The sequence below is a fragment of the Pristis pectinata genome, chromosome 3 (assembly GCF_009764475.1).
Source record: "Pristis pectinata isolate sPriPec2 chromosome 3, sPriPec2.1.pri, whole genome shotgun sequence".
Lineage (NCBI taxonomy): Eukaryota > Metazoa > Chordata > Chondrichthyes > Rhinopristiformes > Pristidae > Pristis > Pristis pectinata.
In genome coordinates, this window is record NC_067407.1 from 143,767,071 (window position 1) to 143,790,145 (window position 23,075).

A 23,075-nucleotide genomic window follows, 5' to 3' on the forward strand; every position below is an offset into this window, starting at 1 on the left:
GCTGAGCCAGCGTTAACTGCCCATCCCTGAGAGCCCTTGAGCAGGCTGAGCCAGCGTTAACTGCCCATACCTGAGTGCCCTTGAGCAGGCTGAGCCAGTGTTAACTGCCCATCCCTGAGTGCCCTTGAGCAGGCTGAGGCAGAGTTAACTGCCCATCCCTGAGAGCCCTTGAGCAGGCTGAGCCAGCGTTAACTGCCCATCCCTGAGAGCCCTTGAGCAGGCTGAGCCAGCGTTAACTGCCCATACCTGAGTGCCCTTGAGCAGGCTGAGCCAGCGTTAACTGCCCATCCCTGAGTGCCCTTGAGCAGGCTGAGCCAGAGTTAACTGCCCATACCTGAGTGCCCTTGAGCAGGCTGACCCAGTGTTAACTGCCCATCCCTGAGTGCCCTTGAGCAAGCTGACCCAGCATTAACTGCCCGTCACTGAGTGCCCTTGAGCAGGCTGAGCCAGCGTCAACTGCCCGTCACTGTGCCCTTGAGCAGGCTGAGCCAGCGTTAACTGCCCATCCCTGAGAGCCCTTGAGCAGGCTGAGCCAGCGTTAACTGCCCGTCACTGAGTGCCCTTGAGCAGGCTGAGCCAGCGTTAACTGCCCATCCCTGAGAGCCCTTGAGCAGGCTGAGCCAGCGTTAACTGCCCATCCCTGAGAGCCCTTGAGCAGGCTGAGCCAGCGTTAACTGCCCATACCTGAGTGCCCTTGAGCAGGCTGAGCCAGCGTTAACTGCCCATCCCTGAGAGCCTTTGAGCGGGAGCTGACTTTGCAACTGCTGCAGTCATTGAGGCATGGGTACACCCACAGTGCTGTTGAGGAGTTTGACCCAGTGACGGTGAAGGAACAACAATATAATTCCAAGTCAGGATGGTGTGTGGTTTGAAGGACAACCTCCAGATGGTGGTGCTTCCATGCTCTTGTTGCCCTTCTAAATTGGCAGAGGTGGTGGTTTGGAAATGCAACACCTCACACTTAGAGTCATAGAGTCATACAGTAATACAACATGGAAATAGACCCTTCGGCCCAACTCATCCATGCTAACTGAGATACTCATCTAAGATAGTCCCATTTGCCTGTGTTTGGTCCACATCCATCCAAACCTTTCCTATCCCTGGACCTGTCCAAATGTCTTTTCGATGTTCTTATTGTACCTACTTGTCCAGATTAAACTCCATCTGCAATTTCTACGCCCAATTTTCCAATTGATCTACATCGTGCCGTACAGTTTGACAACCTTCCTCCGCCAACCAGAACTCCACCGATTTTCATATAATAGAACATAGAACACAGAACAGTACAGCACTGCAGAGGCCATTCGGCCCATGATGTTGTGCCGATCTTGATGCCAATTTATACTAAATATCTTCTTCCTGTGTAGAGTCAGAGTCATAGAGCAATACACCAACCATGCCCACCACGTTGTTCACCCAGCTAGTCCCAATTTCCTGCATTCGGCCCATATCCCTCCAAGCCCCGCCCCTCCATGTACCTATCCACGTGCTTCTTTAATGACATTAATGTACCTGCCTCACCCACTTCATCTGGCAGCTCGTTCCATACACTCTGTGTGAAAAAGTTTCCCCTCAGGTCCCTTTTAAATCTTTCCCCTCTCATCATAACCTATCCCCCCTAGTTTTGGACTCCCCTACCCTGGGGAAAAGACTGTTACCGTCCACCTTATCTATGCCACTCATAATTTTAAACATTTCTATAAGGTCGCCCCTCATTCTCCTATGTTGAAAGAAATAAAGACTTAGTTGATAGGTTCTTGATTAGTGAGGGTGTCAAAGGTTACGGGGAGAAGGCAGGAGAGTGGGGTTGAGAGAGTAAAATAAATCAGCCATGATTAAATGGCGGAACAGACTCGATGGGCCTAATGGCCTAATTCTGCTCTGATGTCTTGTGGTTTTATGGTCCTTTATCTTTAAAACAATTATGGAAAGGGACAGAACTGGCCCGCAGGTTCAAGTTCTGAATTAGGGCAAGGCAAATGTTGACAGTATTAGACAGAAGCTTGCAAAAAGGTTGATTGAACTGGTTGTTTGTGGGCAAAGGCAACTCTGGTAAGTGGGAGGTTTTTAAAAGTGAGACAGCAAGAGTTCAAGGATTACATGCTCCTGTTAAAGTAAAAGGTAAAGCTGCTGGGAGTTGGGAACCCTGGATCTCAAGGGATATTGTAAAGAAAAAGGTGGCGGCTTGGGTCAGATACAGGCAGCTGGGACCAAGTGAACCGCTGGAGGTGTGTAGAGTATGCCAGAGGATACTCAAGAAGGAACTTAGGAGGGTCAAGAGGGGGCATGAGGTGGCTTTGACAGAGAAAATTAAGGAGAACCTTTAGAGATGTTTAAAGTCCATTGAGGGAAGAAGAGTGACGAGGGAGAAGATAGGGCCCCTCAAAGACCAAGGGGGAATCTGTGTGTGGAGCTGCTGGAGGTGAGCAGAGTTCTCAGTGATTATTTCTCCCATACTTTTCCCATGGAGAAAGGTGTGAAGACTTGGGAACCTGGCAAAGTTAACGGAGATGTTTTGGAAGCAGTCCATATTACAGTAGAAGAGGTGTTGCATGTGTTAGGATGTATGAAGATAAATAAATCTCCAGGTCCGGAAAAGGTATAGCCGAGACACTATGGGAAGCCAGAGAAGAAATTGCAGGAGCCCTCGCTGAGATATTTGCAACATCGCTATCCTCTGGTGAGGTGCCAGAAGACTGGAGGGCAGCAAATGTTGTGCCTTTATTTAAGAAAGGCTGAAAGGCTAGATCCGGTAATTGCAGACCCGTTAACCTGACATCCGTGGTAGGGAAGTTGCTGGAAAGCATTCTGAAGGATGATATACTTACATTTGGAAAGGCAGGGATTGATCGGGGTAGCCAGCATGGCTTCATGCGTGGGAGATCTTGTCTGATGAATTTGATAGAGTTTTTTAATGAAGTGATGAGGAAAGTTGATGAGGGGAGGGTAGTAGACATAGTATATATGGATTTTAATAAAGCTTTTGATAAGGTTCCACATAGTAGGCTGCTCTGGAAGATTAGATCACATTGCATCCAAGGAGAGTGAGCAAACTGGTTACAAAATTGGCTGGATGGTAGGAAAGAGGGGGCGATGGTGGAAGGATGTTCCTCAGACTGGAGGTGTGACCCAGGGGTCGGTGTTGGGCCCATTGTTAGGGGCATCTTACAGGGGGATCTCTATCAGCTGCGTAAGTGGGCCAAGGAACGGCAAATGGTATTAAATTCAGATAAGTGCGAGGTGTTGCCATTTGGCAAGTGAAACCAGGGTGGGACTTTCACAGTGAATGGTAGGGCCCTGAGGGAGTGTTGTAGAACATAGGGACCTCCGGAGTACAAGTACATGGTTCCCTGAAAATGGCATCACAGATAGACAAGGTGACGAAGAAGGCTTTTGGCACACTGGCCTTCATCAGTCAGGGCAGTGAGTAGAGAAACTGGGAAGTTATATTGCAATTGTACAAAGTATTGGTGAGGTCGTACCTGGAGGATTGTGTACAGTTTTGGTCACCTTGTTATAGGAAAGATGTCATTAAGCTGGAAAGAGTGCAGAGAAGATTTACGAGAATGTTGCCTGTATTTGAGGATTGAGTTATAGGAAGAGGTTGGGCAGGCTAGGAGTTTATTCCTTGGAGTGCAGGAGACTGAAGGGCGACATTACAGAGGTTTATAAAATCATGAGGGGCATAGGTAAGCTGAATAGACACTGTCCTTTCCCCAGGAAAAGGAATCATAAGCTAGGGGGCATATGTTTAAGCAAGAGGGGTAAATTTAAAAGGAACCAGAGGTGGTGCATATCTGGAATGAGCTGCCAGAGGAAATGGTTGAGGCAGGTACAATAACAACATTTAAAGGACTTTGGAGACACTTAGACAGGTACATGGATAGGAGAGATTTAGAGGGATATGGGCCAAACATGGACAAATGGGATTAGCTCTGATGGGCATCTTGGTTGGTGTGGCCCAGTTGGGCTGAAGGGCTTTTCCATGCTGTGTTATTCTTTAACTCTACGACTCTATATGCCTGATGGCTTTCAGATAGTTATGGATAAGGATAAGACTGGACCTCAAGGGAAAGTGCTAAATTGGGGAGAATTTAATGATGAAAGTATTAGGCAGGAGCTGAGGAGAGTAGGCTGGGAGCAGCTGTTATTGGATAAATGCACATCTAACATGGTGAGAATTCAGGACCAACATGCTCCTGTGATGAAGAAAGACAAGGATGGGAAGGTTTCGGAACCTTGGATGACCAGAGATGTTGCAAATTTAGTCACATGGAAGCACAGGTAGTGCAGCGGTTAGCGTAACGCTTTACAGCGCCAGTGACCCGGGTTCAATTCCCGCCACTGTCTGTAAGGAGTTTGTATGTTCTCCCCATGTCTGCGTGGGTTTCCTCCGGGTGCTCCGGTTTCCTCCCACATTCCAAAGACGTACGGGTTAGGAAGCTGTGGGCATGCTATGTTGGGGCCAGAAGCGTGGCGACACTTGCGGGCTGCCCCCAGAACACTCTACGCAAAAGATGCATTTCACTGTGTGTTTCAATGTACATGTGACTAATAAAGATATCTCATCATCTCTCATCATCATATTTAAGGTTTAAGAAGCTGAAATCGGATAGAGTCTTTGAGGAATATAAAGAAAGCAGGAGAGAACTTAAACGGGGAATCAGGAGAGCTAAAACAGGCCAAGGGATGTCCACAATGAGTGGGAGTAAAGAGGATCCCAAGGCAATTTGTACATACATTAAAACAAGAGAATCACTAGGGAGAGGGTAGGACCGCTCAAGGACAAAAGAGGGAGTTTATGCCTGGAGCCAGAGGATGTGGGTGAGGTACTAAACTGGCACTTTGCATTGGTATTCACCAAGAAGAAGGACGTGGAGGATAGTGAGATCAGGGACAGGTATGCGGATATTCTAGGACATGTTGATATCAAGGAGGAGGTGGTGTTGGGTCTCTTGAAGAGCATTAAGATGGATGTCCCCAGAGTCTGATGGGATCCATCCCAGGCTATTGAGAGAGACAAGAGAGCAGATTGCTGGGCCTTGACAGACATCTTTGTATCCTCTTTAGCCACAGGTGAGGTCCCAGAGGACTGGAGAAAAACCAGTGTTGTTCCTCTGTCTAAGAAGGACAACAGAGCAAACCAGGAAATTATAGGCCAGTGATCCTTACATCAGTGGTAGGGAAAAATTATTGGAGAAAATTCTTCAAGATAGGATCTATTTACAACTGGGAAAGCACCAATTTATTAGGGATAGTCAGCATGGTTTATTAGGGATAGTCAGCACGGTTTATTAGGGATAGTCAGCACGGTTTATTAGGGATAGTCAGCATGGTTTATTAGGGATAGTCAGCATGGTTTATTAGGGATAGTCAGCATGGCTTTGTGGGGGGCTGGTCATGTCTTACAAACAATTAAGTTTTTTTCAGGAGGTGACAAAGATAATTGAGGAGGGTTGGGCAGTGGAAATTGTATACCTGGACTTTAGTCAAGATTTAGGCATATGGGATCCATGGAGACATGGTAGATTGGATTCAAAATTGGCTTGGCCATAGAAGACAGAAGGCAGTGGTGGAGGGGAGTTATTCTGACTGGAGGTCTGTGACCGGCGGTGTTCCGCGGGAATCAGTGCTGGGACTTGTCATTTGTGGTATACATAATTGATTTGGATGAAAATATAGGTGGGCTGATTAGTAAGTTTGCAGAGAACTCTAAAATTGGCAGAGTTGTGGATATTTGTGGAAGCTTGTCAAAGGATTCAGCAGGATATAGGTCAGTTGGAAATGTGTGCACATTAATGGCAGATGGAGTTTAATCCGGACAAGTCTGAGGTGATGCACTCTGGGAGGTCAAGTGAAAGAGGGAAGTATTCAGTAAGTGGCAGGACCCTTAGGAGCATTGATGTACAGAGGGATCTTGAGATACAAGTCCATAGCTCCCTGAAAGTGGCAACGCAAGTAGATAGGGTGGTGAAGAAGGCGTATGGATTGCATGCCTTCATCGGTCATGGTGTTGAGTGTCAAAGTCAGGAAATCAGGTTGCATCTGTACAGCTATGTTAGGCCTCATTGTAGGCAGTTCTGTCAGTGCATTACAGGAAGGATGTGGAGGTCTTGGAGAGGGTGCAGAGGAGGTTCACCAGGATGTTACCTACCAAATACTGAAAGGCCTGGATAGAGTGGACATGGAGAGGATGTTTCTATTAGTGGGAAAGATTAGGATCTGAGGGCACAGCCTCAGAAGGATATCCCTTTAGAACTGAGACGAGGAGAAAATTTCTTCAGCCAGAGGGCGGTGAATCTGTGGAATTCGTTGACTCAGAGGGCGGTGGAGGGCAAGTCACTGGGTGTATCTAAGGCAGAGATTGATAAGATTCTTGTCTAGTAAGGGGGTCAAGGGTTACGGGGAGAAGGTACAACAAAAGATCAGCCATAATTGAATGGCGGAGCAGACGATGGGCTGAACGGCCGAATTCTGCTCCTGTATCTTATGGTATTAAGATCATATGGTATTAGCTAAAAGGAGAGGTTGGACAAACTTGGATTTTTTTCTCTAAAGTGCTGGAGGCTGAGAGGAGACCTGACAGAAGTACATAAAATTATGAGAGGCATAGATAGGGTAGGATCTTTTTCCCAGGGTAGAAATGTCAAAAACTACATCTTTAACGTTAGAAGGGGGACAGCTTAAAGGAGATTTACATGGCAGATTTTTTTTACACAGGGAGATGGTGGGTGCCTGGAATGTGCTGCCAGGGGAGGTGACGGAAGCAGATATGATAGCAATGGTTAACAGGCATTTATACAGACATAGGGATAGGCAGGAAATTGAGGGATAGAGTCCAGGTAGATGTGCAGTTTAAATTTCATAATGATCAGTACAGATATCCCGGGCCAAAGGGCTGCGTTGTTCTATGTTCTAAACTTACAATACCTTGTTATCCAAGGTTCCCAAACCTTGTCATCCTCATCTTTCATCCCCGCAGGAACATGCTGCTCCTGAACTCTGATCAACCGGCCTTTAAAGACTCCCACATGTCAGGCCCAGTTTTCCTGTTCCCCTTTAACCTTGGTCAATTCTTACCCAGGTTGACCGGAGCTCTCCATCTCACCGGCAATGTGCACGTCCAGTGACCAGACATCAAACTGCCACTTGCACAGACCCAGCACTCCACACAGGACAAAGCCGGAGTGGATCCCGATCCGCATGTCGATATCTGAGTGAAAACTCAAACGAATCTTCCTAAAGAACAGAGAAATGCAGGTGTCAGATTCATTTTTGGCATGTTCCCCTCTTCTGTCCACTGAGGGTCTAACCTTCACTCATTGTCTCATCCACAGGAAACATAGCACCAGTTCCTACCTCACCTCCATCTTCCCGACCTCTGCATCATCCTGCCTGACTGCCTCCTGGCCACCGGCGGCACCCTCCTTTTCTTCTTCTTCCTAGGCTTCACTGGAATAGAGGATGCCTTACCTTCTGGTTTAGTGGGTTCTGAGGTGGTTGCTGAGGTCAATGTGGGAATTGCAGACATGGTGAATGGGTGGGTGGTGTGTGAGTTGATGTACTCCGTCCATTACTCACACAGGACCCATGTACTCCTGATGCATGGTCTCAAGGTTTTCACTACCTTCCCCAATGTTCCGTCTCCGCTTTGAGTGATTGTGCACCAGAGGGTCCCAGCAGGAGCATGGTGACGCTGCACTTCAAGGAGGTTTTGAGTACATGCTTGAATCTTTGCATCTATTCACCTGGCAAACTCTTTCTATGACAGAGCTCAGAACAATGTCTGCTTTTGGAGCCTGGTGCCAGGTATGCAAACAACATGCCCTCCGATCTGCTCCTGAGGCACCTGAATCACCTCCAGCAGGCATGGCACAGTACTGGAAAAATGTTACCAGGGTTGTTTCCTCAAAATCCTCCAAATTCAGCAGAAAGTGAAGCAAATGAAAGGCAGTGCCTTCTCCCAGGTCAACATCTCCAACAATGAGGTCCTAATTACACTCAGTCAGCTTTCTGGGGCAACCACTCCAATAGCACTGCCGTCTAACCGAGACTGACCAGCCAGCTTGTCTTGGACCTCAGACAACTGCCATCACCAGAACCGCCTACAGCCATCTCCATAACCTCCTAAAACTGTGTCCTTAACATTTAAATATTTTTTTAGAACATAGAACAGTACAGCACAGAACAGGCCCTTCGGCCCACAATGTTGTGCCGACATAGCTAATCCCTCCTACCTACAGAATACCCATATCCCTCCATCTTCCTCTCATTCATGTGCCCATCCAAGCCCCTCTTAAAAGCCCCCAATGAATTTGCCTCCACCACCCTATCAGGCAACGCATTCCAGGCATTCACCACTCTCTCAGTAAAAAACGTACCTTTCACAGCTGTTCTGAACCTCCCCCCTCTCACCTTAAATGCATGCCCTCTGGTATTGGATCACTCAATAATGGGAATAAGATATTGCTTGTCCACCCTATCTGTGCCCCTCATCATTTTATACACTTCCAACAGATCACCCCTCAGCCTCCGTCACTCCAGAGAAAAGAGCCCAAGTTTGTCCAGCCTCTCCTGATAGCACATGCTCTCTAATCCAGGCAGCATCCTAGTAAACCTCCTCTGCACTGTCTCTAAAGCCTTGACATCCTTCCTATAGTGAGGTGACCAGAATTACATGCAATACTCTAAATGCAGCATAACCAGAGTTAACATAGAACATTACAGCACAGTACAGGCCCTTCGGCCCACAATGTTGTGCCGACATTTTATCCTGCTCTAGGATCTATCTAACCCTTCCCTCCCACATAGCTCCTCAGTTCTCTGTCATTCATGTGTCTATCTCAGAGTCTCTTAAATGTCCCTAATGTATCTGCCCCCACAACCTCTGCCGGCAGTGCGTTCCACGCACCCACCACTCTCTGTGTAAAAAACTCCTGACATCCCCCTTATACCTTCCTCCAATCACTTTAAAATTATGTCCCCTCATGTTAACCTTTGTCACCCTGGAAAAAAGTTTCTGACTGTCCACTCGATCTATGCCTCTTATCTTGTACACCTCTGTCAAGTCACCTCTCATCCTCCTTCTCTCCAAAGAGAAAAGCCCTAGCTTGCTCAACCTTTCCTCATAAGACATGCTCTCCAATCCAGGCAGCATCCTGGTAAATCTCCTCTGCACCCTCTCAAAAGCTTCCACATCCTTCCTATAATGAGGCAACCAGAACTGAACACAATACTCCAAGTGTGGTCTAACCAGAGTACGAAGAGCTGCAACATTACCTCGCGGCTCTTGAACTCAATAACCCGACTAATGAAGGCCAACACACCATACGCCTTCTTAACAACCCTATCGATCTGCGCGGCAACCTTGAGGGATCTATGGACATGGACCCCAAGATTCCTCTCTTCCTCCACACTGCTAAGAGTCCTGCCATTAACCTTGTATTCTGCCTTCAAATTCGATCTCCCAAAGTGTACCACTTCACACTTTTCTGGGTTGAACTCCATCTACCACTTCTCAGCCCAGCTCTGCATCCCATCAATATCCTGTTGGAACCTACAGCAACCTTCTACACTATCCACAACACCAACAACCTTTGTTTCATCAGCAAACTTAATAACCCCCCCTTCCACATCTTCATCCAAGTCATTTATAAAAATCACAAAGAGCAGGGGTTCCAGAACAGATTCCTGCAGAACACCACTGGTCACCGACCTCCAGGCAGAATACGCTCCATCTACCACCACCCTCTGCCTTCTATGGGCGAACCAATTCTGAATCCACCCAGCTAAGTTTCCCTGGATCCCATGCCTCCTGACTTTCTGAATGAGCCTTCCATGAGATAATTCTAGAGAGATGCATCATAACTTCGTGACTCCTATACAAAATACCTCGATTAATAAATGCAAGTATTCCATAAGCCTTCTTAACCACTCTGTCTACCCGTGTAGCCACTTTCAATGAGCCATGGACTTGCACCCCAAGGTCTCTCTGCTCTTCAACTCTGTTGTCTTGCCCTTAAGAGTGTACTGCCTCTTGACATTAGTCCTACCAAGGTGCAGCACCTCACATTTATCTGGGTTAAACTCCATCTGCCATTTCTCTGCCCAAAGCCTTTGTTATCTCATAGCATGAACTATTCGAGCATGATCTTGAGAGACCAACACTCACCCTACAACCTGTAGACTTGAGAACATAAAACAGCAACAGGCTCTTCTGCTGACACCATCAGTGCCACGATGCCAATGCAAACTAATCCCAGCGGCCTTCACATGGTCTATATCCCTCCACTCCTGCCTGTCCGTGTACCTCAGTGCCTCAAACATTGCTGTTGTATCCTCAACCACCACAGCCCCAGCTGCACATTCCAGGTACCCACCACTCTCTGTGGAAATAAATCTCCTTTAAACTTTTCCCCCTCACCTTAAAGCCATGCCCTCTGGTATTTGACAATTCCACCCCAGGGAAAAGACTTTGACTGTCTACCCTATCTATACCTTTCATAATTTTATAAACTTCTGTCACTCCAGGGAAAACAACTCAAGTTTGGCTCGTTATAGCTAATACTCTCTAACCCAGGCAACGACCTGGTGAACCTTTTCTGCACCCCTCACATCCTTCCTATAGTTGGGTGACCAGAACTGCACACAACACTCCAAATGAGGCCGAACCCAATCCTGGCCTAATCCATGGTGTCCAAGGGAAAGCACGAACATGGATCGGAGATGGCTGACCATCAGAGGTCAGAGAGTGGGGATAAAGGGGCCTTTTCAGGATGCCTGGTGGTGACCAGTGGAGTTCTGCAGGGGCCAGTGATGTGCCACAACTTTTCACTTTATACATTAATGATCTGGATGAAGGAACTGATGGCATTGTGGCCCAGTTTGCACATGATACCAAGATAGGTGGAGGAACAGGCAGTGTTACAGTCTGCAGAAGGACTTGGACAGGTTGGGAGAATGGGCAAAGAAGTGGCAGATGGATACAGTGCAGGGAAGTGTGGGTTGTGCACTTTGGTAGGAAGAATAAAGGTGAAGACTATTTTCTAGATGGGGAGAGAATTCAGAAATCGGAGGTGCAAAGAGACTTGGGAGTCCTTGTGCAGGATTCCCTGAAGGTTAACTTGCAGGCTGAGTCGGTAGTAAGGAAGGCAAATGCAATGTTAGCAATCATTTCGAGAAGACTGGTATATAAAAGCAAGGATATAATGCTGATGCTTTATAAGGCGTTGGTCAGACTGCATTTGGAATATAGAACATAGAACAATTACCGCACAATTCAGGCCCCTTGGCCCACAAAGCTGTGCCGAACATGTCCCTACCCTAGAAATTACTAGGCTTACCCATAGCCCTCTGTTCTTCTCAGCTCCATATACCGATCTAACAGTCTCTTGAAAGACCCTATCGTATCAGCCTCCACCACCATTTCCGGCAGCCCATTCCATGCACTCACCACTCTCTGAGTAAAAAAACTTACCCCTGACATCTCCTCTATATCTACTCCCCAGCACCTTAAACCTATGTCCTCCTGTGGCCACCAATTCAGCCCTGGGGAAAAGCCTCTGACTATCTACCCGATCAATGCCTCTCATCATCTTATACACCTCAATCAGGTCCCCCCATCATCCTCCATCGCTCCGAGGAGAAAAGGCCGAGTTCCCTCAACCTGCTTTCATAAGGCATGCTCCGCATCCCAGGCAGCATCCTTGTAAATCTCCTCTGCACCCTCTCTATGGCTTCTACATCTTTCCTGTAGTGAGGCGACCAGAACTGAGCACAGTACTCCAAGTGGGGTCTGACCAGGGACCTATATAGCTGCAACAATACCTCTCGGCTCCTAAATTCAATCCCCCGATTGATGAAGGACAATATACCATATGCCTTCTTAACACAGAGTCAACCTGCACAGCCGCTTTGAGCATCCTATGGACTCCGACCCCAAGATCCCTCTGATCCTCCACACTGCCAAGAGTCCTAGCATTAAGACTATATTCCGCCAACATATTTGACCCACCAAAACGAACCACTTCACACTTATCTGGGTTGAACTGCATCTGCCACTTCTCAGCCCAACTCTGCATCTTATCTATGTCCCTCTGTAACCTCTGACAGCCCTCCAAACTATCCGCAACATCCCCAACCTTCGTGTCATCCGCAAACTTACTAACCCACCCCTCCACTTCCTCATCCAGGTCATTTATAAAAATCACAAATAGTAAGGGTCCCAGTACAGATCCCTGAGGTATACCACTGGTCACCGACCTCCACTCAGAATACGACCCTTCAACAACCACTCTTTGCCTTCTGTGGGCCAGCCAGTTCTGGATCCACACTGCAATGTCCCCTTGGATCCCATGTCTCCTCACCTTCTCCATAAGCCTTGCATGGGGTACCTTATCAAACGCCTTGCTGAAATCCATATACACTACATCTACTGCTCTCCCTTCATCGATGTGCTTAGTCACATCCTCAAAAAATTCAATCAGGCTCGTAAGGCAGGACCTGCCCTTGACAAAGCCATGCTGACTATTCCTAATCATATTATACCTCTCCAAATGTTCATAAATCCTGCCCCTCAGGATCTTCTCCATCAGCTTACCAACCACTGAGGTGAGACTCACCGGTCTATAATTTCCTGGGCTATCCCTACTCCCCTTCTTGAATAAGGGAACAACATCCGCAATTTTTTACTGTGGCAATTCTTAGCCCCGTATCTAAGGAAGGACATGCTGGCCCTGGAGAGGGTCCAGAGAAGATTCACAACAATGATCCCGGGAATGAAAGGCTTAACATATGAGGCTCTCGGCCTCCATCGAGTTCAGAAGGATGAGGGGGGATCTCATTGAAACCTACCGGATACTGAAAGGCCTGTGTGGATGGGGAGAGGATGTTTTCATTAGTAGGAAAGTCTAGGATCCAAGGGCACAGCCTCAGAATAAAGGGATGTTCCTTTAAAACTGAGATGAGGAAGAATTTCTTCAGCCAGAGGGTGGTGAATCTGTGGAATTCGTTTCCACAAGGGGCTGTCATTGGGTGTATTTAAGGCAGAGATTGGTAGGTTCTTGATTTGTGGGGGGGGGGGGGGGTGTTAAGGGTTATGGGAAGAAGGTGGGAGAATGGGGTTAAAAAGAAACAGCCACGATTGAATGGTGGAACAGACGCGATGGGCCAAATGGCCTGATCCTGCTCCAATATCTTGTGGTCTTTATACAGCTGCAACATCATCTGCAACCAAAACGTCGACAATTCCCTTCCCCCCAACAGATGCTGCTTAACTGACTGTGCTCTCCAGCAGACTGCCTGTCACTCTAGTTTCCAGCCCCTGCAGTCTCCTGTGTCTCGCACAGTAAGTCCTGTTTCCCCATTAACCAGCACGCCTGCTAACCCACACCAACACTAGGTTACTCACAACTCGTTTTAAATTCTCATCCTTGTTCTAAAATCCGAACAAGGACACAACTCCTCCCCTATTCCCGTAACTCTGACCAACCCGTACAACCCTGACACACTAGCCCCTAACCCATTCCCCATTTCTCTCAACCCTCTAGACCTACACCCCTCCCTATCTCTGTAACCCCCTCGTCCCCAACCCAATCTCTGTCACCCCCTCCTGTCCCCCAAACCTCCCTATTTCTGTAAACCCCTCCTGTCCCTACAACTCTCCCTATCTCTGTAAACCCCTCCTGTCCCTACAGCCCTCCCTATCTCTGTAACCCCTCCTGTCCCTACAGCCCTCCCTATCTCTGTAACCCACCCCAGCCCCTACACTCCTCCCTATCTCTGTCACCCCCTCCTGTCCCCCAAACCTCCCTATTTCTGTAAACCCCTCCTGTCCCTACAGCCCTCCCTATCTCTGTAACCCACCCCAGCACTGACACACTCCCTTTTTGTGCCTCACACCATACACCACTCCCTCTCTGTAACCACCTCCTGTCCCCCAACCCTCCTTGTCTTTGTAACCCCCTCCAGCACCGGCACACTCCCTTTCTGTGCCTTACACCATACACCCCTCCCTAACATTCACTAACCCCTATAACCCCCCCCGACTTTGTAAGATCTCCCAGTTCCTACTCCCTCTCTCTTCCTCCATCCCCAATACCCTGTGTAACTTCTCTGAAACCCTCCCAAATCTGTAGCCCCCTCACTACATAGTTCACTCTTTTTAATCTCCCTCAGCCTCGACATCCCTCTCTGCCTCTGTAACCCTCAGCAAGCTCTCTATACCTCCTTCCAGCCTTTACATCCCTCCGTATCTCTGTTCAGGCCACTATATCCCAAATCTTACCAACCCTTCCCTAAGTTTTCTCTGAAATGCCTTCACTGAGATATCTTTCCTACAAATGGAGATAAAATTGTGCACAGTGCTCTCAATGTGATCTCACTGCTGCCTTGTACAGGTGCAGTGAGACTTGGCTACTTTCATCCTCCAGCCAACATTTCATCAGCCTTCCCTATGACCTGCTGGACATGCTCTACCTTTCTGTTTCATGCACAAGTTTTTCTCCATTTTCTGAGGTTTCTTTTGAAATGAACTTCACGTTTTCCCACTCACCAAACCTATCAATATTGAGACACACGAGACTGCAGATGCTGGAATCTCGAGCAACAAACAATCTGCTGGAAAACTCAGCAGGTCGAGCAGCATCTGTGGAAGGAAAGGAATCGTCGGCATTTTGGGTTGAGACCTTGCACCAGCACTGACAGTGGAGAGGGGAGATGGTCGGTGTAGAGAGGAGAGGGAGAGGGGTGAGACAGGAGTTCGAGGTGATTGGTGGACAGAGGAGGGGTATAAGATGACAGGCAGGTAGTGCCAGGTAGGGGAGGGGAGCAGGACTGGAGCTGGGAGACAGTAGTAGGTGGATGATAGATGGAGGCAGACAGAGAGAGAGAAAAAGAATGTGGAGAGGCACGTGGAGCAAGTTGGGGGATGGGGTGTGTGAAGGTTGGAGACAGCTGGTGGGGAAGGGGGTTGGAGAGACAGCGGAGAACCACAGCAGAAGGGAAGCTTCGCTGCTCATCCTCTTGTTCTTGATGTATGTGTAGAATGCCTTGGGATTCTCTCTAATCCTACTCACCAAGGACTAGGAAAACTCTATCTCTGTTCTGTGTGGAGGGAGATGTGGTGAAAGCAGAGGTCCGAGAAACAGAGGAGATGCTAGACCGGGCTCCATCAACCGCAGCAGAAGAGAGGCCATGCTTCACTTTCTCTCAGTTTCTCTGTCTCCGTCACGTCTTGTCCATAGAGGGTAGTGGTGGATGGGTCTTATCCTGGATGGAGATCTGTGACCTGTGGTGTTCCATAGGGAGCTGTACTGCGGGATGGCAACCCGAGTGATAGGTCATAGGTTGGTGCATTTAGTGTCCAAGTAGATGCAGAGTGTAGAAAGACTGAGGAAGGATAGGCAGTTGAAAGAGCAAAATTGCAGTCAGTTGGATGGGCTGAAGTGTGTCTACTTTAATGCGAGAAGTATCAGGAACAAGGGTCAGTACATAGAACTATGATATTGTGGCCATTACAGAGATTTGGCTGTCCCAAGGGCAGGAATGGCTGCTGGATATTCCGGGGTTTAGATGTTTCAAAAGGGATGGGGACAGAAGTAAAAGAGGTGGGGAGTGGCTTTGCTGATCAGGGACAGTGTCACAGCTGTAGAAAGGGAGGATGTCCTGGAGGGATTGTCCACTGAGTCAGTGTGGGTGGAGGTTAGAAACACGAAGGGAGTGATCACACTGTTGGGAGTATTCTACAGACCCCCCGCCCCCCCCCCCCCCCAAATAGCAGCAGAGACACTGAGGAGCAGATCGGGAGGCAGATTTTGGAGAGGTGCAAAAATAACAGGGTTGTTGTCATGGGTGATGTCAACTTCCCTAATATTGATTGGCACCTCCTTAGTGTAAAGAGGATAGATGGGGCAGAGTTTGTTAGGTGTGTCCAGGAAGGATTCTTGACACAGTATGTGGACAGGTCAACTAGATGAGATGCCATACTGGACCTGGTACTAGGCAATGAGCCTGATCAGATCTCTCGGTGGGAGAGCATTTTGGAGATAGTGACCATAACTCCATGGCCTTTATTGTAACCTTGGAGTGGGATAGGAGCAGACAATATGGGAAAGTACTTAATTGGGGGAGGGGGAATTATGATGTGAGGCAAATGCACATCTTGTCTTTATACCCAATCCTATGAAACGGCTTCTTTAAAGATACAATAAATTGCCAACACAGAAATTTGTCCATCGTCAACTGGAAAAGGCAAATCTCTGACTGTTACGTTAGGAAAGCAACCATTGAGGAGGCCTTGCAGCCACTCCTGATGGTTGAACAATGTGTTACCTTACCGGATTGCTCGGATCATCCCTAGACCCAGTTCCACACAGCAGTGGGCATGATCATCACGTGGTTCAGGCAATCCCGCTACTGCATAGTAGCAGTCCCCGAGAATCTTAATTCGCAGACAGCTGTGCTCCTGTTAAACATAAGGTGGAACATCTCACTCTACTATACTGGTACCAACACTTGCCACAACACACTCTCTTTGTCTATTCAATTGCTGTGCCTTTTTGGCCCCACATTATGTTGCCAAACTTCGTACTTTGATGATTCAAATACTGAATCTAACGAAATAAAGCATAAAAGTTGAGAGGTCATGGTGCAGTTGTACAGGACGCTGGTGAGGCCGCACTTTGTGTTCAGTTTTGGTCGCCCTGCTATAGGAAAGATGTTATTAAACTGGAAAGAGTGCAGAAGAGATTTACAAGGATACTGCCTTGACTGAATTATAGGGAGAGGTTGGACAGGCTGGGACTTTATTCCTTGGAGTTTAGGAGACTGAGAGGTGATCTTATAGTTCATATACAGTAAGATATATAATAATATATAAAATCATGAGGGGCATGAACAGGGTGAATACACTCAGTCTTTTACCCAGGGCTGGGGAATCAAGAACTAGAGGGCATAAGTTTAAGATGACAGGGGAGAAATTTAATAGGAGCTTGAGGGGCAACTTTTTTTTTTACACAAAGGATGGTATGTCTGAGGAATGAGCTACCAGAGGAAGTGGTTGAGGCAGGTACAATAACAACTTTTAAAAGACAGTTGGATAGGTACATGGATTGGAAAGGTTTTACAAGGTTGTGAGCCAAATGCTGGCAAATGGGACTAGCTTGGGTGGGGCATCTTGGACAGCATGGACCAGTTGGGCCGAAGGGCCTGTTTCCATGCTGTGTGACTCTGTGACTCTATTTCCTTCGCCTCCATTGTTTTCTCCACAGTAAAAACTGAAGAAAAATATTCATTTAAAATCTCTCCCATTTCCCTTGGTTCCACACACGATGACCATGCTGATCTTTAAGGGAATCTATTCTCTCCCTAGCCACCCTTTTACTCTTAATATACCTACAGAATTTCTTGGGATTTTGCCCCACCTTGCCTGCCAGATCCCTCTCATACCCTTTCTTTGCCCTTCTCTCTTACTCGTAGTCATCAAGGGATTCACTAGTTCTGAATTGCTTATGTGCATTGTACGCCTCCCTCTTTTCCTTGACCAGAGCCTCCATATCTCTTGTCACCAGGGTTCCTGAAACCTGCCAGCCTTGCCCTTCACCCTAACAGGAACATGCAGGCCCTGAACACTTGACATCACACTTTTAAAGGCACTTGGCACTCACTACTTTCCCTGCAAACAATCTCGTTAAATCAACCTCTGCAAGATCCCGACTAATTGCTCCAAAATTTGCTGTGCCCCAGTTCAGGACCATAACCTGTGAACCGGTCGTATCCTTCTCCATAACTAATTTAAAACTAATAGAATTATGGTCACTGGACCCAAAGTGCTCGTCGACAGACACTTCCACCACTTGCCCTACCTCATTCCCCAGGAGGAGGTCCGGTGTTGCACCTCCATATACCAATAATGGAGGCTTTCTTGGACACATTTCACAAATTCCTCTCCCTGGATAGCAGGATATAGATCAGATGGAAAGTTGGGCAGAGCACTGGCAGGTAGAATTTAATATTGACAAGTGCGAGGTAATGTATTTTGGGAAGTCAAAAGGGATTTTTTGACTAATTTGGGATGAGTAGATGGGTAAGAAGGTTGACATGGACGTAATGGGCTGAAGGGCCCATTTCTGTGCTGTACCACACTCTGACTCTTTACCCCAAGAATGATGACAGCATTAGGGCATTCTCTCCCTCTTCCCCTCAACAGTAAGCTGGATTCGTTGATGTCAGTTCTGATGAAAAGTCAGTGGCCCAAATGTTAACACTGTCCACAGGTGCGGCCTGAAGTGCTGAGCATTTCCAGTGGTTTCTGTTCCTGCCCCCAGGTATGTTCCTGGAACCCCAGTCTTGCTTCTCTTATTGACAAACACCCAACTTCCCTTCTAATGATCCCTCCACCCCACCATCCAGGTGCTGCGACAGTCACACCTTCCCTCTTCCCTCTGTGAGTTGTGTAAGCATACAGACAAGGGTAATGCAATAGGTCAATCTCCCTTTTCACAAGCCCAGATCTGGAGAACCAATCTCAACTAACCTCAGCAAGCTCATCAAACTGCCCAAAGAGTTCATCCAGCAAGTAGACCAGTTCATGTGCCGGCAGAACTATCGATAAGTTGGTGAAACCCTTGATATCTGCAAATATTATACTGGAGAGAAACAGGTTGCTGGTTAAAAGGAGTTTTCAGCTCTTACGTAGAACGTTCCAGCGCAGTACAGGCCCTTAGGCCCATGATGTTGTGCTGACATTTTATCCTGCTCTAAGATCTACCTAAACCTTCCCTCCCACATAGCCCCCTATTTTTCTATCATTCATGTGTCTATCTAAGAGTCTCTTAAATGTCCCCAATGTATCTGCCTCCACCACCTCTGCTGGCAGTGCGTTCCTCGCACCCACCACTCTCTGTGTAAAAAATTTACCTCTGAAATCCCCCCCTATATCTTCCTCCAATCACCTTAAAATTATGCCCCCTCGTGTTAAGCATTTTCACCCTGGGAAAAAGTCTCTGACTGTCCACTCGATCTATGCCTCCATTAAGTCACCTCTCATCCTCCTTCTCTCCAAAGAGAAAAGCCCTAGCTCGCTCAACCTATTCCCATATGACATGCTCTCCAATCCAGGCAGCATCCTGGTAAATCTCCTCTGCATCCTCTCTAAAGCTTCCACATCCTTCCTATAATGAGGCAACCAGAACTGAACACAATACTCCAAGTGTGTTCTAACCAGAGTACGAAGAGCTGCAACATTACCTCGCGGCTCTTGAACTCAATAACCCGACTAATGAAGGCCAACACACCATACGCCTTCTCAACAACCCTATCAACCTGCGCGGCAGCCTTGAGAGATCTATGGACACGGACCCCAAGATCCCTCTGTTCCTCCACAATGATAAGAGTCCTGCCATTAACCTTGTATTCTGCCTTCAAATTCCAAAGTTTGAATTTATTTCACACTTTTCTGGGTTGAACTCCATCTGCCACTTCTCAGCACAGCTCTGCATCCTATCAATATCCTGTTGGAACCTACGGCAACCTTCTACACTATCCACAACACCACCAACCTTTGTATCATCAGCAAACTTACTAACCCACCCTTCCACATCTAATCCAAGTCATTTATAAAAATCACAAAGAGCAGGGGTCCCAGAAGAGATCCCTGTGGAACACCACTGGCCACTGACCTCCAGGCAGAATACACTCCATCTACCACCATCTATGGGCGAGCCAATTCCTAATCCACACAGCCAAGTTTCCTTGGATACCATGCCTCCTGACGTTCTGAATGAGCCTTCCATGAGGAAACTTATCAAACGCCTTACGAAAATCCATGTACACCACATCCACTAAATTCACAACACCACATCTTAAAGGTCACTTTGCTATTCCCCATGGCCTTCAATCTCGATTGGCACACAGCCCACAACATTGTTTCACAAAGATGGTACGTGCAGATTCCATGAACCCAGACACCAGTCAACAAACTGACCTCAATACAACCAGGAACTGTTGGTATTCACCCTCCCAAAACCAGCACCGAATTCACAGAGAGAACAGCATAGATGATGCACAACAGGGCTTTCCGCCACAACCCTGCCATTTCTGCATTAAAGTTAAGCCCTGTTCCCATTCCCATCCCCACACTCCAGACCTGCCCCCATTCCCGTCCCCACACTTCAGCCCTGCTCCCATTTTACAGCTTTACAAAACTCTGGTTAGACCACACTTGGAGTACTGTGTTCAGTTCTGGTCGCCTCATCATAGGAAGGATGTGGAAGCGTTGGAAAGGGTGCAGAGGAGATTTACCAGGATGCTGCCTGGATTAGAGCGTATGGATTATGAGGAGAGGCTTTACTCACTGGAAAGGAAGAGGATGGGAGGAGACATGATAGAGGTATATAAAATATTGAGAGGAATAGATAGACAGTCAGCGCCTCCTTCCCAGGGCACCAATGCTCAAGACGAGAGGGCATAGCTTTAAGGTTATGGGTGGGAGGTTCAGGGGAGATGTCAGGGGGAGGTTTTTCACCCAGAGAATGGTTGGTGCATGGAATGCGCTGCCTGGGGTGGTGGTGGAGGCAGATACATTGGACTGGTTCAAGAGCTTGTTGGATAGGCACATGGAGGAGTGTGGGATGGGTGGATATGCGGGAGGAAAGGGTTAGATAGTGTGAGGGTGGTTTGATGGACAGCACAACATGGTGGGCCGAAGGGCCTGTTTTGTGCTGTATGGTTCTATTCCCGTCCCCACACTCCAGACCCGCTCCCATTCCCGTCCCCACACTCCAGCCCTGATCCCATTCCCGTCCCCACACTCCAGCCCTGATCCCATTCCCCTGTTCCTTCTCCTTCACCACCTCTGCTCTCTCAGCCGCAGGGCCAACATTGTTTCTGGCTCCATCACTAACGGAAAGGTGGATCCCACAGCCTCTCAGCTCACAGTGTGAACTAGTTCCGCCCTCCGTTCACAGGGTCTAACATTCCACCTTCTCAATGGTCCATTGTTTCAGCACTTGGTACAGTCTGCTCCAACCCATGATGCCAACTCCTCACTGAGTGTTAGCTGTACTGATCAGATGAAGAATAAACCAGGGCAGAATCTTGTGCTGGTGTGGAACTCTGTGGCCCAGTCTCCCTCAATGCCCTGTACACACACTCACCTCACATTCTCATATCGGTGGACGTAGATTTTGTGGAAGCCTCCTTGCTTCTTCACCTCTTCAGACATGTCATTAATTATCTCCAGCACCATAAACCGTGGGAGCACTGACAGGACCAACTTCTCCTTTTTAAAACATATTGAGAACAGATAAGGATGATTATTTTCAGAAAGTGACCAAAGATGAGAGCAGGACTTCAAACATCTGTCACCGTCTGTAAAGAAAGTAACCTCATCAATACAGGTAGCAAGAAAGACATTCCGACAGGAGGAGGTTCTGGGCCCATTAGACGGTGGAGGCAGGTACAGTAACTACATTTTAAAGACATTTGGACAGGTATTGGTGTTGGCTTATTATTGTCACTTGTACTGAGGTACAGTGAAAAACTTGTCTTACAAACCGATCGTACAGGTCAATTCATTACACAGTGCAGTTACATTGATAAAGATAAGATAAGATCTTTATTAGTCACATGTACATCGAAACACACAGTGAAATACATTTGCATAGTGTGTTCTGGGGGGCAGCCCGCAAGTGTCGCCACGCTTCCGGCATCAACATAGCATGCCCACAACTTCCTAACCCGTACATCTTTGAAATGTGGGAGGAAACTGGAGCACCCGGAGGAAACCCACGCAGACACGGGGAGAATGTACAAACTCCTTACAGACAGTGGCCGGATTTGAACCTGGGTCGCTGGCGCTGTAAAGCATTATGCTAACCACTATGCTACCGTGACTGCATTGAGGTAGTACAGGTAAAAACAATAACGGAATACAGAGTAAAGTGTCACAGCTGCAGGGCAGTGCATTGTAGGTAGACAATAAGGTGCAAGGTCATAAGGTGGATTGTGAGGTCAAGCGTCCATCTCATCGTATAAGAGAACTGTTCAATAGTCTTATGGGGGAGTGGGTACATGGATAGGAAAGGGTTAGAGGGATAAGAGCCAAACGTGGGCAAATGGCACTGGCTCAGTCTAACAGCTTGGTTGGGCCAAATGGCCTGTTCTCTCTGCTGTATAACTCTATGACTCTATTAGATCCATGCCGAGTCTCAGCGAAGCAATCCCATTCCCACTCTCCTTATTCGAAAGGACAGGATATAAGATATTTAAGATATTTCTTTATTAGTCACATGTACATCGAAACACACAGTGAAATGCATCTTTTTGCATTACTGGAAATGTGCTACGGGCAGCCTGCAAGTGTCGCCACGCTTCCGGCGCCAACATAGCACGCCCACAACTTCCTAACCCGTATGTTTTTGGAATGTGGGAGGAAACCGGAGCACCCGGAGGAAACCCACGCAGTCACAGGGAGAACGTACAAACTCCTTACAGACAGTGGCAGGAATTCAACCCGGGTCACTAGTGCTGCAATAGCGTTAGGCTAACCACTACACTACCGTGTTGCCTATATAAGTATTTGGATAGACAGGGCCTGATCAGAGATAGTCAACATGGCTTTGTGTGTGGCAGGTCATGTCTAACCAATCTAATAGTTTTTCGAGTAGGTTACCAAGAAGGTTGACGAGGGAAAGGCCATGGACGTTGTCTATGTGGACTTTAGCAAGGCCTTTGACAAAGTCCCGCATGGGAGGCTGCTCCAGAATATTAAGCCACTTGGCACTGAGGATGAAGTAACCAATTGGATTCAACATTGGCTTAGCAGGAGAAGCCAGAGAGTGGCAGTAGATGGTTGTCTCTCTGACTAAAGCTTGTGACTAGTTGTGTGCCGCAGAGATCGGTGCTGGGTCCGATGTTGTTTATCATCTATATTAATGATTGAGATGACAACGTGGTAAACTGGATCAGCAAATTTGAGGATGACACCAAGATTGGGGGCACAATGGACAGTGAGGAAGGCTATCAAAGCTTGCAGTGTGATCTTGACCAGCTGGGAAAATGGGCTGAAAAATGGCAGA

General features: G+C 47.6%; 2 protein-coding genes across 4 annotated transcripts in view; both read right to left on the reverse strand.

The window, feature by feature from the left end:
* LOC127568664 (uncharacterized) overlaps positions 1–11,682 on the reverse strand; it is a 235,837-nt gene extending 224,155 nt beyond the window's left edge. Inside the window, exon 1 of the mRNA XM_052012668.1 lies at positions 11,666–11,682. The gene's annotated coding sequence lies outside the window, so the exon portion shown is untranslated. The remainder of the gene's footprint in view (positions 1–11,665) is intronic.
* Positions 1–23,075, reverse strand: part of LOC127568658 (adenylate cyclase type 8-like) — a 129,643-nt gene that overhangs the window by 91,218 nt on the left and 15,350 nt on the right. For all 3 annotated transcript variants that reach the window (XM_052012655.1, XM_052012654.1, XM_052012653.1), the window contains exons 3-6: positions 21,153–21,277; positions 18,533–18,644; positions 16,335–16,462; positions 7,081–7,239 (exon numbers count right to left, since the gene is read on the reverse strand). In XM_052012655.1, the coding sequence (XP_051868615.1) occupies positions 7,081–7,239; positions 16,335–16,462; positions 18,533–18,644; positions 21,153–21,277 (524 nt within the window). The remainder of the gene's footprint in view (positions 1–7,080; positions 7,240–16,334; positions 16,463–18,532; positions 18,645–21,152; positions 21,278–23,075) is intronic.